The sequence below is a fragment of the Lagenorhynchus albirostris genome, chromosome 7 (genome assembly GCF_949774975.1).
Source record: "Lagenorhynchus albirostris chromosome 7, mLagAlb1.1, whole genome shotgun sequence".
Taxonomy (NCBI): domain Eukaryota; kingdom Metazoa; phylum Chordata; class Mammalia; order Artiodactyla; family Delphinidae; genus Lagenorhynchus; species Lagenorhynchus albirostris.
The window spans coordinates 17,796,899-17,811,937 of NC_083101.1; the positions used below are offsets into that span (position 1 = coordinate 17,796,899).

The 15,039-nt window shown below is 41.2% G+C and overlaps 1 protein-coding gene across 10 annotated transcripts in view; it reads left to right on the forward strand.

Moving 5' to 3' along the window:
• The window catches only part of ASTN2 (astrotactin 2), a 925,730-nt gene that overhangs the window by 769,087 nt on the left and 141,604 nt on the right, over window positions 1-15,039 (forward strand). For all 10 annotated transcript variants that reach the window (XM_060154506.1, XM_060154516.1, XM_060154507.1 and 7 more), the window contains one exon: window positions 927-1,075. In XM_060154506.1, the coding sequence (XP_060010489.1) occupies window positions 927-1,075 (149 nt within the window). The remainder of the gene's footprint in view (window positions 1-926; window positions 1,076-15,039) is intronic.

A 15,039-nucleotide genomic window follows, 5' to 3' on the forward strand; every position in this document is an offset into this window, starting at 1 on the left:
GGGAGATAGTCTGGGAAGCCTCTCTGAGAAGACCTGCATTAGAGTCAGAGTTTGCCAGGCAGCAAATGGCAACAGACGTGTTTCAGGAAAAAGACAGAGCCCATGGGAAAGCCCTGACTCAGGAAACTTACCCTTTGAGGAAGTAAAGGAAGATCTTCTTGATTGGGGCTGTGTGATTAAGAGGGAGAGTGGTGTGATGAGTGGAGGAGGTCTGGGCAGGAGCCAATACTGAGGGTCCATTGTAAGAGTCCTTGCAGAGTTAGTGGATATAGTGGAAAGAGAGAAGGAATCTGGGCTGGGGACAAGCAAAGTCACCATCATGGTTCTGTCCCCAGTTTGCTGTGTGACTTTGTGCAGATCATCCCCTTTTCTGGGCTTTGCTTTCACCTTCCATGAAATGGGGGGATTGCCCTTCCCTCTCTCAGAGGACCCCCTCCCCAGTTCTCACCTTCAAACATTCTGTTATTTCTTGCTTTGTAAAAGGATTCCCCAGGATCCCTGCCCGCTGTGAGGGAGTATTGATATTAAAGCATTGACTGATATACTGGGGGATTGAAGAGAATGGCAGAGAGGTTGGCAGATGACTGTGTTTGAAAGCACTGCCAATTTAATTGACAGTGAAGCATCATTGAGAATATAGTTTAAACAAATGGAAAGCTAATCAACTTGCTGTGAGCACACACTATGTACTTGGATTAATTTACTGGATTCCACATTGATCCAAAAGGTGGCTCTTTCTTGTCCCCATTATGAACAAGGAAACGGAGGCTGAAGAGGTATAATTAATTGCCTGAGTCTACACAAGGGGTATGGTGGTGGGTTGAAGCCAGACTGAACGCTGTGCTTTTAATCTTGACCTGTGCAAACTCTTGGGGCCCAGACAGTACTGGCTGGCAAACAAACAACCTTCCCTGTCACCCCCCTAGGCTGCGGCTCTCCCCAGCAGTAGAGCCCTCCAGCACCGTGGTCTCCTTGGAGTGGGTAGATGTCCAGCCAGCTATTGGGACCAAGGTCTCTGATTATATTCTGCAGCACAAGAAAGTGGATGAATACACGGATACGGACCTCTACACAGGTAAGTAGAAAGTTCAAGACTTCCTCTTTCGTTGAGATGGTGTGACAGAGGAGGGAAACTGGGATTTTCTAAATACCTTTGCAGACTTGGTGTCCTCTGAACTGGGAAGGCACTGGGAAGTTTCACTGTTCGGTGTTTGTTTCCTAGTTCCCACACCTGTGTGCTTTTTGGTATGATTTTCTACAGGGGGAGGTAGCAAATTGTACTTGTAGAGAATTTCTGATTCTCTAAATTGGATCCACAAAGTCATATACTAAAGTGTTAGTTAATTCAAAAAAGGATTTGTCCGTTTCTACTTGGGAAGGCCTACAGGTTACATTTTTGAAGACCTTGATCTGTAAATATATTATCTCTGGGACTGAGATAAAGAAGTTCAAGGAATTGTCTTTTCTAGTGAGATGTACTGAGATAGTTGTCTTTCATGCTAAGGAAGAGGATTTGGAAATTATTCAGACATGCAGGAGAAGATGCAGAAAGTGGATCTTAAGGAGTGCTTTAAGTTTACTTAAAGAGTATACAGGAGGCTGTGACATCCTGGAGGTGGGTCTGCAGGGCTGGTCTGGCTTATGGCAGGCAGGGAGCCTGGGTCTGAGGGAGCTGGCCTTGAGGCTGGGCCATGAGGGCAGGCCTGGAGTGCTGGAGTGTCAGGAGCCTGGGAGCCAGCCTGGTTCCAGGGTAGGTCAAAAGCCTGAGCTGGTGGTAGTTGGCCTAGTGCTGGGCCCAGCCGGAAACCCGGGTTCAAGTGTAGATCACCTGGGGGCCTTCGGAGCTGGCAGGTGTCAGGGTGACTTGGAGACCTGGGTTCGTGGGAGCCCACTGGGAGCCTGGTGCCATGGAAGCTGCTGCAGCCCCTGGAGACAGCAGTTCCTGGGATGAGCCAGAGTCCTGGATGCACACAGAAGTCTTCTGGGAGCCACCTACAGCCATGGGAGCTGGCTCTGGAGTGCAAAGTGAAGCTGGTCTCACTTTTCTCTTTCCTTCCACAGGGACGGTTTCTCTCTCTGCACTGGGCTGCTCAGGCTTGGGGGAGAGGTTATAAGAGTAATGTGAATCTATCTTTCCTACCCTCCTCAAAGCATCTTTTCTTAGTTTTGTGCTTCACCCAGGTGCAATGATCCCTCACCTAGAAACCTTAGTTCTTGTGAAGTATTTCTGTGCACGGACAGCTGTTCAAATTGATTTTTCGGTTCAAATTGTCCCCACAATGCCATTACTCCGATTGGTTCAAATTGATTTTTTGATGGAGGTTGTTAGAGGGGTGATGGGGGGGTAGGGGGGTGGGGGTGAAAATTCTTATGCCGCCATGTTGCTAACATTAGTCTCTGAATGATTACCAGGCGCATTTTTATAGATCAAGTAGTGAATCCCAGAGAGGTCTGTGACCTTCCCAAAGTTCCACAGCCAGTCTGTCCTACTCCCAGCACAGTGCTTGAATCTTTATTTGTTATGAATGTTGAATTCTCTGTGTCCATTGAAATGATCATAGTTTATGTTTCTTAGTTTGTTAATACAGTAGATTATATTGATGCATTTTCAAAGGATTTAAAAAAAAACCCCTTGTATTCCTGGAATAAATTAATCCCACATGGTCATGATGCACTATCTTTTTGTGTATATTGTTGGATTTATTGTGTTAAAATTTTGTTTAGATTTTTGCATCCTTATTTGTCAGGTATTTTGATCAGTAGTTTTCTGGTAATGCTTGTGTCTGTTTTGCTGTCAGGATAATTCTGGCCTCTCAAAATAAATTGCAGAATATTTTATCCTTTTTAGTTTTCTGAAAGAGTTTGGGTAGAATTAGTAATGTATTAAAAAAGAATTGTTTGGTAAAATTCACAAGTGAAATAATCTGGGCTTGGAGCTTTTCTTGTAAGAAGGTTTTAATTGCTAATTTAATTCTCTGATAGATATAGGGCTATTCAGGTTACGGATTTCTTCTTAAGTGATTTTGGTACCTTGTGTATTTCAAAGAATTTATCCATTTTGTGTAAGTTATAAAATTTACTGGCAAAAAATTGTGATATTCTGTTATTTTTTTAAATATTTATGGAATTTATAGTGATATCATTCTCATTCTTGATATCGGTAATTTCTGTCATCTCTTTTTTTCTCTGATCAATCTGGAAAGAAGGTTGTGTAATTTATCTTCTCAAAGAATCAGCTTTGATTTCACCTACCTTTGCTATTGTTTTCCATTTCATTGATTTCTACTCTGACCTTTGTTATTTCTTTTCTTTGGCTTATTTTAGATTTAGTTTGTTCCTCTTTTTTCTAGATTTTTAAGGTGGTAGCTGAAGTTGTTGATTTGAGATTTTTCTTGTAAGACAAGTAATTTTCCCTAATTACTGCTTTAGTGGCTTACCACAGATTTTTGATAAATTGTGTTTTCATTTTCATTCAGTTCAAAATACCTTTTAATTTCCCTTTTGTTTTCTTCTTTGACCCATGGATTCTTTAGATGCATGTTACTTAATTTCCAAATATTTGGGGATTTTTCAGATAACTTTCTGTCATTGAATTTTAATTTGATTCCACTATATCAGAGTATACACTTTTTATGACTTTAATCATTTTTTTTTAATTTTTATATTATATTGGAGTATAGTTGATTAACAAAGTTGTGTTAGTTTCAGGTGTACAGCAAAGTGATTCAGTTATACGTATTTTCAAGTTCTTTTTCCATTTAGGTTGTTATAGAATATTGAGCAGGGTTCCCTGTGCTGTACAATAGGGCCTTGTTGGTTATCTGTTTTAAATATAGCAGTGTGTATATGTCAATTCCAAACTCCTAATCTATCCCTCCCCGTGACCCTTCCCCCATAACCATAAGTTTGTTCTCTAACTCTGTGAATCTGTTTCTGTTTTGTAAATAAGTTCCTTTGTATAATTTTTTTTTAGATTCCACATATTAGTGATATCATATGATATTTGTCTTTGCCTGTCTGACTTCACTTAGTATGATAATCTCCAGGTCCATTCATGTTGCTGCAAATGCATTATTTCATCCTTTTTAATGGCTGAGTAATATTCCATTGTATATATGTACCACATCTTCTTTATCCATTCCTCAGTTGATGGACATTTAGGTTGCTTCCCTGTCTTGGCTATTGTAAACAGTGCTGCAATGAACATTGAGGTGCATGTATCTTCTTGAATTATGATTTTCTCTGGATATATGCCCAGGAGTGGTGTTGCTGGATCATTTTAAATTTATTAAGACTGGTTTTATGGCACAGGATATGGTCTATCATTGTTTTCAGTGTCCAGTTTAAAATCATGTATTTTCTTCTATTTATGGATGAGTTTTTCTATGAGTGCTAGTTAGATCAAATTGGTTGATTGTGTTGTTCAAGTCTTCTAAATCCTTTCTGATTTTCTATCTTCTTGTTGTATCAATACTTGAAAGAATGGTACTGAAACCTCTGATGATGATTGTGGATATATCTGTTTCTCCTTATAGTTCTATCAGTTTTTACTTTATGCATTTTGAAGCTCTGTTATTAAGTGAATAAACATTTGTAATTTTATATTCTCTTGATGAATCAATCCCTTTATCATTGTGAAATGGTTGTCTGTATACATGTTACATTTTTTGTTCCAAAATCTTTTTTCTGGTATTAATATAACTTTCTCAGCTTTCTTCTGATTAATGTTAGAATGATTTACCATTTTTTATTTTTTTACTCTTATATTACTTGTGCCGTTATATTTAAAATGGGTTTCTTGTAGACAGCATGTATTTAGGTCTTTATTCTTTTCTTTTTCTTTTTTTTTTTTCCTAATCCAATCTGACATTGTTATCTTTACATTGGGGTGTTTAGACCATTTATGTTTAATATGATATTGTTGTGGTTAGGTTTAAGTTTATCATTGTGCTATTTGTTTTCTATTGTTTCAGTTTTCTTTGTTTCCTTTCTTCTCTTTTTCTATCTTCTTTTAGATTGAGTGTATTTATCATTCCATTTTATTTCTTTTGTTGGTTTATTATAACTCTTTTGTTAATTTAGTGATTACTTTAGGGTTTATATATTTATATTTAACATATCACAGTGTGCCCTCAAGTGCTATTCTAACACTTCATATACAGTAAAAGAACCTTATATAGTATACTTTTATTTCTCTCCTCCAAGTCTTTATGCTATATTGTCATACATTTTACTCATATACATAAGTTTCATGATTCATTGTTATTTTCCTAAAAGAGTAATTATCCTTTAAGTATATTTAATTAATAGTTTTATTGTTTACTCATGTACTTACATTTTTGGTGTTCTTCATTCTTTTGCATACATCCATATTTTCATCTGATTTCATTATCTTTCTGCCTGAAGGATAAATTTTATTATTTCTTATATTTCAGGTTTGTTAATGATGAATTCTTTCTGCTTTTGCTTTTGTAAGCTATTATGGCTGGGTACAGTATGCTAGATTGGCATATTTTTCTTCTAGTAATTTAAAGATGTTGCTCCTGTGTCTTGCTTACATTAGCAATTTATTGTGTTTGAGGTTTATTAAGCTTCTTGGATCTATGGGTTTACTGTTTTAGCCCATCTGGAAAATTTGGGGCCATTATTTTTCTCTCTCTCCATCTTGTTTCTCCTTCAGTGACTCTAAAAATATATGTATTTAGCCACTTGAAATTGTTCTTTATCTCACTGACACTCTTTTCATTTTTAAAAATTATTTCTTTTTGTTTGTTTCCTTTTGGATAGTTTCTAGTGCTATGTCTTCATTGCCTTCTGCAGTGTCTAATTTACTGTTAATCTATGCAGTGATTTTTTTTTAACTCAGACATTGTAATTTTCTATTTATTTAGTTTTGGTTGCTTTGGGTCTTTATTGATGTGTGTGGGCTTTTTCTAGTTGTGTCGAGTGGGGGCTACTCTTTGTTGTGGTGCGCCGGCTTCTCATTGCGGTGGCTTCTCTTGTTGTGGAGCACGGGGTCTAGGAGCGCAGGCTTCAGTAGTTGTGGCACACAGGCTCAGTAGTTGTGGCTCATGGGCTCTAGAGCACAGGCTCAGTAGTTGTGGCACATGGGCTTAGTTGCTCTGGGGCATGTGGGATCTTGCTGGACCAGGGATCGAAACTGTCCCCTGCATTGGCACATTGGCAGGAGGATCCTTAACCACTGTGCCACCAGGGAAGTCTCAGACATTGTAATTTTCATCTTAGGAAGTTCAATTTGTTTTTTTGTTTTTTTAAACATTTATTTTAAATTAATTAATTTATTTATTTTTGGCTGCATTGGGTCTTCATTGCTGCACGTGGGCTTTCCCTAGTTTCATTGAGTGGGGGCTACTCTTCATCATGGTGAGCGGGCTTCTCATTGCAGTGGCTTCTCTTGTTGCGGAGCTCTAAGCTCACGGGCTTCAGTAGTTGTGGCACATGGGCTAAAGTACTTGTGACTCATGGGCTCTAGAGCACAGGCTCAGTAGTTGTGGTGCATGGGCTTTGTTACTCTGCACAGCATGTGGGATCTTCCCGGACCAGAGCTCAAACCCGTGTCCCCTGCATTCGCAGGTGGATTCTTAACCAGTGTGCCACCAGGGAAGTCCCGGGAAGTTCAATTTGGATCTGGCTAGTATATGGCATGTCATAACTTTTTTGATGTATAGAATAGAGTTATAATAATGGTTTTGATGTCCTTGTTTCCTAATTCTAACATCTGTATCAGTTCTGGGTCAGTTTAAGTGGGTTGATTTCTCTCCTCATTATGTGTTGAATTTCCTTCTTCTTTGCATGCCAGGTAAGTTTTGATTAAATGCCAGACATTGTGATGTTTGCCTTGTTGGGTTCTGGGTACTTTTGTATTCCTATAAATATTTTTGAACTCTGTTTTGGGCCACAGTTAAGTTATTTGGAAACAGCTTGATTCTTTTGGGTCTTACTTTTAAGATTTCTTAGATGGACCCAGAGCAGTGTTTAGTCTAGGGCTAATTATTCCCTACTACTGAGACAAGACCCTTCAGTGTGTTCTACACAGTGGCCCATGAATTATGAGATTTTCCAGTGTGACTGGGAGGAATGGGCACTATTTCTGGCCCCTGTACGAGCAATGGGCATTGTTCTGTCTAATCCTCTTGGGTTGGTAGGCTCCTTACATACATCCATTAACCAGTACTTTGCTGAGTATTGAAAGGGGACCCTACACAGATCTCTTCAATTTTCTCTCTGTACAGCTCTCCCCTCTCCATTACTCTATCCTATAAACTCTAGTCACTTTCATCTCCCTGGACTAAGGACTCTGCCTTCTCAATTTAGGGAATCTTCCAGGCATCTCCCTGCAGTGACCTAGAAACTCTCTGAAGACAGGAAGCTGCAGAAATGTTAGGGCTCACAGAATTTGTTTTCCATATTTCAAGATCTCTGTTGCCAGATTTCCAGTTTGAAAACTTGTTGTATGTTCTTTTCTTTTAAAAAAATCCTTCATGTTTCAGGTAGTAGGGTAAATAAATCTAGTCTCTGTTTCTCTATCCAGTCCAGAAATGGAAATCCAAGATTCTTCCTTCTGATTGTCTAGGAACCAGTGTTCTGATCCAAGAGTTCCTTTTTTTTGATAGAGATGAAACTTCTTTTTAGTTCATGGTCTGGGGACACCCCACAGAGATATTACCCCTTCTTCTTCCTGCTGCCGTTCAGAAGTTTGAAGATAATGACATACCTGCCACCATCTTTACAGGTTCTTCTAATTCTTCCTTGTGCTACTTGACTTTAATTCTCTCCACCATCCACTTCTTGAATTTTTCAGTGGACAATTGTCTTTAAAGAAGCAGGATAATGACTCTTAGGTCTTTATAATTTGGTATCCTTCCACAGTGCCTGACGTACATAAATGTTCAGTGTTCACTGAATTGAATTGTATGTGGGTAGGCATATACATGTTTTAACTTTTCAACTCTGATGTTAATTCTTTGAGAACCGTGTGGTCTTATGAGGTCTTACGTAGTTCTAGAGACTAGCTGAGTATATAGTAAGCCTTCTAAAATGTGTATGACTAATTGATGCTGTAGATGATTGGCAGTGGATATCTGAAGCAGAAACCTCATCTCTTTGCCTCCATGCCACTTTTACTATGTCTCAACAATCTCAAAAGTGAACTTGGACCAAATTTGAAAATTTCAGTCTACTTGACTGAACTTTATCTTAGAGGTTACAGCCGAATTAAGGAGCATGGGCTATTTTTTTTTTCCCCAAAAACCTGGCTTCTGCTTTCAGTTTCTACCACTTCTCGCTGAGAAATCTAGGGCCAGTCGACATCCTTTCTGGGTCTCAGTTTCCCTATCTGTGGAATGGGGAAAATAACACCTATTTCGTTAGCTACTTTGAGAGTCAAATGTAGCACAGTTCTTGAGACATGGTAAGTATTGATAAATGCTAGTTGCTTCTAATTTCCATGAATTAAAAAAAGAAAAAGGAAAATTCAATGTTAGGAAGAAAACAAACAATAAAATAAGGTTTAAGACTTGTTTTGTTAGAGAGTTAGGATTGCGCACACATTTGGCCAGGTGAGGCCAGAATAAGGAAATGAGGGCTTTCTCTTTGATCTCTCTGGATTTTTGCTGGCAGCCGAGTGCAGTGCTGTAATTGTTTATTTATTCACAAGCTCACGCATGCGTGTGCACAGATATACATGCATACACACATTCTCTCTCTCTCACACACACATGCTTTATGACTGCCATCTGTTCAACACCCTTTTGAACTAGCTGTTGAAACGCGGACTCTCCCTCCCTGTCTCCTTCTCCTGCCCCCCACCCCTGGGTTTGGCGCCCTCTTTGTTTCCTTCAGAGAAGCTATTGCTCTGTCGGTCCTGGGACTCTATTGGGAAAGCCAAGCATAACTAGCCTCCTGTTCCAGTTGTTTTGAGCAGAGACGGGGCTTGTTTTGGGGGGTGGCTGAATTCCCCGCACGCTAATCTGTCATCGATATTAAAAACAGACGTCTGGTTCTCCCCCGTGGCCTCATCAGAGCAATTGGCATGGGTTTCAGCCTCTTGGGCAGGGCTAGATGCAGGGGGGTGGGAATAAGAAGGCGGGGTGAGGCACAAGAAAATTTAATGAATCCAAATACCATGTTTGACCTACGGAGAAAAAGGCTGAGGAAGACGGGAGCGGGGCTTGTCCCGAGGTTACACACATGAGCTAGTGGGAGAGTCAGTGCTAGAATGGGGGCTCTGGTTTCTTTACCTGCTCTCCCTGCCAAGTCCAAATATCTTTCCGCCAGTGATATTACCTCTGGTGTGCTTTGTTCTTGTTGAGAATAAACCAAGAAGCAAATGGAAATTAGGGGATATAGGGTATCTATGTGTCTGGGCAGGATGGAGTATATAGACGTATGATGGCAGCTGGGGGGCTCTTCTAGAGAACGTAGCTCTTCAGACTCATTGCTTCTTTGTCATACATGCCAGCTTCTGAGAATCCCAAAACTTTAGAGTAGCAGGACCTCAGCAGTGAGTCCAACTCCCTCACTGTAAGGATCAGAAAAGGAAAGACAAGAAGTGGAAGGGTCTCACCCAACGTCATAACCTCCTACCACACTCCCCTGAATTTTCTTTGGTCAGCTGCTGGAATATTTTTTAACCTTTTAAAAATCAGAGACTTCTCTCTCTCCCCATGGGATTCCCAGGTTCACTTTGGGTTTTGGTTCAGGACTGGAAGGCCAGCTGGCTCTGTCGGCCCCCGCACGAGACAGCGGGCCCTCTCTACCATCCCCCACATCTGCCCACAAAAGGCAGCAACATCTGGAGCCGGTCAGTGCCCCTTTCTGTCCTGGCATGTGGGAGCCTGATGGGCTGCTCCCCAGCTTATCAGCACCAGGCTCCCCTCCTGCCAACTCTCAGTTCTTATCTCTGTGTCTTCCTTTCTCTATCCTCGCTCTCTCCTTCCTCCCTTCCTTCTTTTCCTCTATTTATGTGTGTCCCTCTTGACATCTTTCTCTCTGTCTCCTCTTTTTCCTTTTTTACTTCATGCCACCTTCTGCCTATGTCTCAGTCTATCTTTTCCTGTCTTTATCTCTTCAAGCTGCTTAGGCATGAGCTGCTCATCTAGATTCATCTAGATCTGGGTCAAGAATAATATCCCGAAGGGTCAGAAGACACCTGTCTCCATCCCCAACACAATTCTCTAAACCCTCCCTCCCTGTTTCCATTAAGTCTAATCTACAACTGAAAGGACACCGCCCACACCCTCTCCCTGCACACTCACCATCCCATCTTAGACCGATGACCTTCTCAAAGGGGAGCAGTTATGGAGGTGGGTTTCTGTGGGGAATAACTCAAAGCAAAGGACAGCAAGGCCTCACATCCCCCAGTAGCTGACAGGATGGTGGCAGCAGCGGCTGTGATGGAGTGATTACATCGGAGCTGTTTATGAAATTCCGTGGAAATTACTCATAGCTCCTCAAGCAGTGCAGGCCATGGCTGAGCCCTACTCTTTGTCTGAGAAGCTAGAAGAGCCCTCACCCGCCTGCTGTCTGCCTGCCCTGGACCAACTTGAGGGAGGTGATGTCATTGGAGACGGCCCCACTCCCTCAGCTAGAGTGGAGGAGGGTGAAGGAAATATGTTTTACAGGGTGAGGTACAAACTGACATGCCTGCAAACATCTGGAACTGATCTCAGGTCCTCAGAAAATGTTTCTGTCACTCCAGCTGCTCTTTGGGTGAGAGGTTTCTAAAGTCAAGGGCCTCCAAAGGGAAAAGGTACTTGGAGGGTCTTAATTCTCTCCATTCCCCCATGCCACCCAACCTGCCTTCTATGTCACCGAGTGTTTTGTTTTATTTTGTTTTTTTAACAGTTCACGAAACACGCTCATTTGTTTCATTCATGTATATGGAGCTCTTACTGTGGTCCAGACACTGTAGGGTGTGCTGGGCATGGAATAGGAGCAAGGAAGCCATGAATCCTGCCCTCATGGAGTTTATAAGTCTACTAGGAGGTAAATACAGTTTAGCAAGAAATTACCCTAAAGCATGGTAGGAGATGAGACAACTCAGATACTGTAAGAGCACAGATTAGAGGTTTCTAACTCAGTCTAGTGGCGTCGGTAAAGGCTATGCAGAGGAAGTGAGGCAATTGTTCAAGATTCTGGTCCCAGTAATTAATCATACTAGTCAAACCTCACTTGAGACTATCAGCACCCCCACGTGGAGCTCGCCCTCTGGTGAGAAAGTTTTCCCTTCCTCCCTGCTGCCACCTGTCACCATGCTTGACCTTCGTAGCAGCTGCCCATTATAGACGCTAAGAGAAGCAAAGCTAGCTTTCCCTCTGTACTCCCCAGAACCTCCTCCTAGGCCAGGGAAGAATTATGGTAGGTAGGTGCCTACCTCCCGTCCAAAGACTTTGGCAGGATTAAAGCCGCCCTTCCTTATGACCCTGAAATGCAATCATTCCCCAAAAGATAAAGTAAAATAGAGTCCAGCCTTCATCTTCTTGCCGCAACTGGAACTGATGCTCTAAGTATCAAAGCTGCTGGGTTTGAGTTTTCTCTCCATCTGTGCTCTTGTCATCACAGTAGATGTGTTCAGGTCCTCCGGGGTTCCGTGCCCTACCACCCAGTCTCTTACTTCCTTAGCCTGCTCATCTCCAGTGAACTTGCTTCCGGTCTAGCTCAGCCACCCACTCCTAGTTCACACCCTGGAGTTGTCCTCATGTGATGAGGTCCCGTCAAAATCATTAGCTCCATTATCCCACTCTCTTTTATCCTGTTTGTTTTTTATCTCTCACCCCTACCATATCTGTCTTTTAACTCAATATGATTCCCTGCTCCTAGGTATCACTGCTCTATCTCCATCTATCAGTTCCAACTATTTTTTAGTCATCGCCCTATCCATGTGAAATGGACTGAATGCTTATGTCTCCCTAAAATTCATATGTTGAAATCCTAACCCCCAAGGTGATGGTATTAACAGGTGGGGCACTTGGTCAGTGATAAGGTCATGAGGGCAGGTCTTCATGAATTGGATCAGTGCCCTTTTAAAAGACACCCCAGAGAAATCCCTCACTCTTCTACCTTGTGAAGTTACAGTGAGAAGAAGGCCATCTATGAGGAAGTGGACCCAAAGCCCACTGATATCTTGATCTTGGACTTTCCAGCCTCCAGAACTATCAGAAATAAATTTCTGTTGCTTATAAGCTACCCATCTATGGTATTTTGTTGTAGCAACCCGGAAGGACTGAGACACCATGGTAGAGTTCATGGCTCATATTTTAATCACTGTTCTCAACCACCTCCTGATCTCTCTTGCCTTTCTGTTCTTCCGTTGCCCTGCTTGGCCAAACCCCTACACTGGATACACGCAGCAGCTCTCCATCCTCTCCTCTGCTAGTACATACATCAAACAGCTAGTGAGAAGCACACAGTTGAGAATATTTGGCACAAATATATCATCAGTCACCAATGTCAGCCGGGCTCTTCATGCTACCAGGCAATCCTACTAGACTTCTCCTATCAATTTACTTTCTCTTTGACCAGTCTTCAATTCATGGCACCTTATTCTTCCCCCTCTCTCAGCAAATAATCTTGGGTCCTCATTTTCAGAGACAATAGTATAGGGAGTAGGTAAACTTCCCTCCTTAACTATTTTAAATCTATATGTTTCTTTCTGCATATTCTTCCCCTTCCCTCCTGTAGCAATGTAGGAGGTGCCCTTCTTCCTCTGTAAAGTTAATCCTTCTGTTGCACTGTTTCCTGTACCCTACTAAATTTCTAGGAAATTTGACATATCAATTATCCCTCTATATTCTATGCTTCCAATCTCTCCTTCTTTAGATTATTTTTACCATCGTTTAAATGTGCTTATATGTTTTTCTTAAAAAAAAAACATTCCATCTTACACTCTCATAACTATCTCACTCCTCTTCTTTATAAACACACTTTTGAAAGTAGAGTCTGCAGTGGCTGACTCCATTTCTTCACTTTCCACTGGTTCCTTAACTCCCTCCACTCTGTCTCCTGCTACCTCCAAGTTTACTGAAACATTCTTCTCCACAAACATCTGTAACCTCCATGTCATTAAATCCAATGACATTTTTTTCTGGGGGTGGGGCATAGACTTACTTGATGTCTTCAAGCATTCTACAGGATTCATCATTCTCTTCTGAAACCTTTGCTTTTTTGGTTTCTTTGACACCATGTTCTCCCTCCTGGTTTTACACCCGCCTCTCGGACTCCACCTCAGCCTCCCTTGCAGACTGGGTCCTCCCCATCTGCTCTTTAAATCCTAGAGCAGCTTAGATCTTGGTCTTTTATCTTCGTTTTTCAATTTAAACTCTCTCTGGGCTAACATCCACTCCCATAGTTATAATCAGTATAATCACTGCTCTTACATTTGTGTTTCCACCTCATTCTTCTGAACTGTCTGTTCATATCCAGCTGACTAGAAGCATCTGCAACTTGATGTCTCACAAGCAATTCAAACCCAACACATACAAAACTGAACTTGTTAGCATCTCCCCACTAGTGTGCTCCTGTCTACATGCTCATTTACTCTCTCTATAACTGGTACCACTATAAATTCAGTTCCTTGAAGCAAAATCCCAAGGTTTAACTCTTTTCTCTAGTTCATCCTCATATTCAATTTACAACCAAGTTGTTTTGCTTTGATCTCCATTATCTTTTTTCCGCAGTTTTATTGAAATATAATTGACATACAACATTCTCTCTTGAATCTATTCCTTTGTTTCTATTCTCATTGCATGGTCTAAACCACCCATCATCTCTTGCAATGACTTTCTAATTAGTCTTCATATCAGCCACTTTTTATCCCTTTCAGTTATCAATTCTGAAGCCAGAGTTACCCTTCAAAATGCAGCTTTGGATCCTATCCAGTGCCTAGAACAGTGCCTGGCATATCATAAACACTCAATAAATATTTGATGAATATCTGATTTATAAGTATCATTTTCTTAATTTACACCCTTTAAGAGCTTTCCGTAACTCTTCTAACTAAATGGAAAAAAAATGTTGACATGGCCTTTAAGGTTATGAATAACTGTTCTTGCCTACTTCTCCAGTCTTCTATCTGCTCTTGATAGCACTGATTTTCTTTCCCACTTAGGTCTATACACTCAGGTCTCAGCTTAAATGTCATTTATCAGAATCTTCAGATTATATTTGGCCCTTTCTTTAATTATGTGAACTTTTAGCATTTAATACTCTTCTTGTAGCACTTACTATAAATATGACGAATGCATTTTGATTTGGGGGAAGAAAGGTTGAGCATTTTCCCTTCTCGCTAGAATACTAGCTCCTCTGAAGTGGAGTTATGTTCATCTTTTTTCATGACTGTAGCCCAGTGCCTAGTAAAATGCCAGACGTATAGGAGGCACCCAATAAGGACCTGAAGTGTGGGCAGGAAGGAATGAGATGAAGTGAAGGTTGAGAAGTACATGAGGATGGAGAGTATTCCAGGTAGAGGGAAAAGCATGTGCAGTGACCTTAAAGTATAAAAGGGTTGAGTGCTCAAGTTTAAATTTTGAGTGGCAGAAATAAAAGAGAAGGGACTATAGCAAGGGTGAAATTACAGGGAGTTGTTTAAGGCATGCTAAAGAGTGAAAGTTTCATCACCCTGGCTGCTCTGTGGAAGATGAGTTGAAGGGCCTTTGAATCCATTATCTCATTTTATCTGCAAATTCTTCCTTCCAAGCGGCAGGGAATTATTATCTCCATTTACAGGTGAGGGAGTTGAAGATAAGGCTTGTGAACTTGATAGTTGAAGGTCAAACTTCTAAGAAGAGTGGGGTCAGGAATTGAATTTGAGTCTCCTGACTGTTTAATCCACATTTCTTTCTCACTGGCAGTGTAGTACTAACCAGAGGCAAGGAGCCCCTGGATTGGGGGAGCAAAGAGAATGGCTGAATGGTCTTTTCCTACAGAACTTTATTGCCCTATAGGAAAGGATTCTGTGTGGCAGTAGGGGTTAGACCAGGTGGCCCAGTCCATAGAACTAAGACTCAGCTTCTGTTGCCC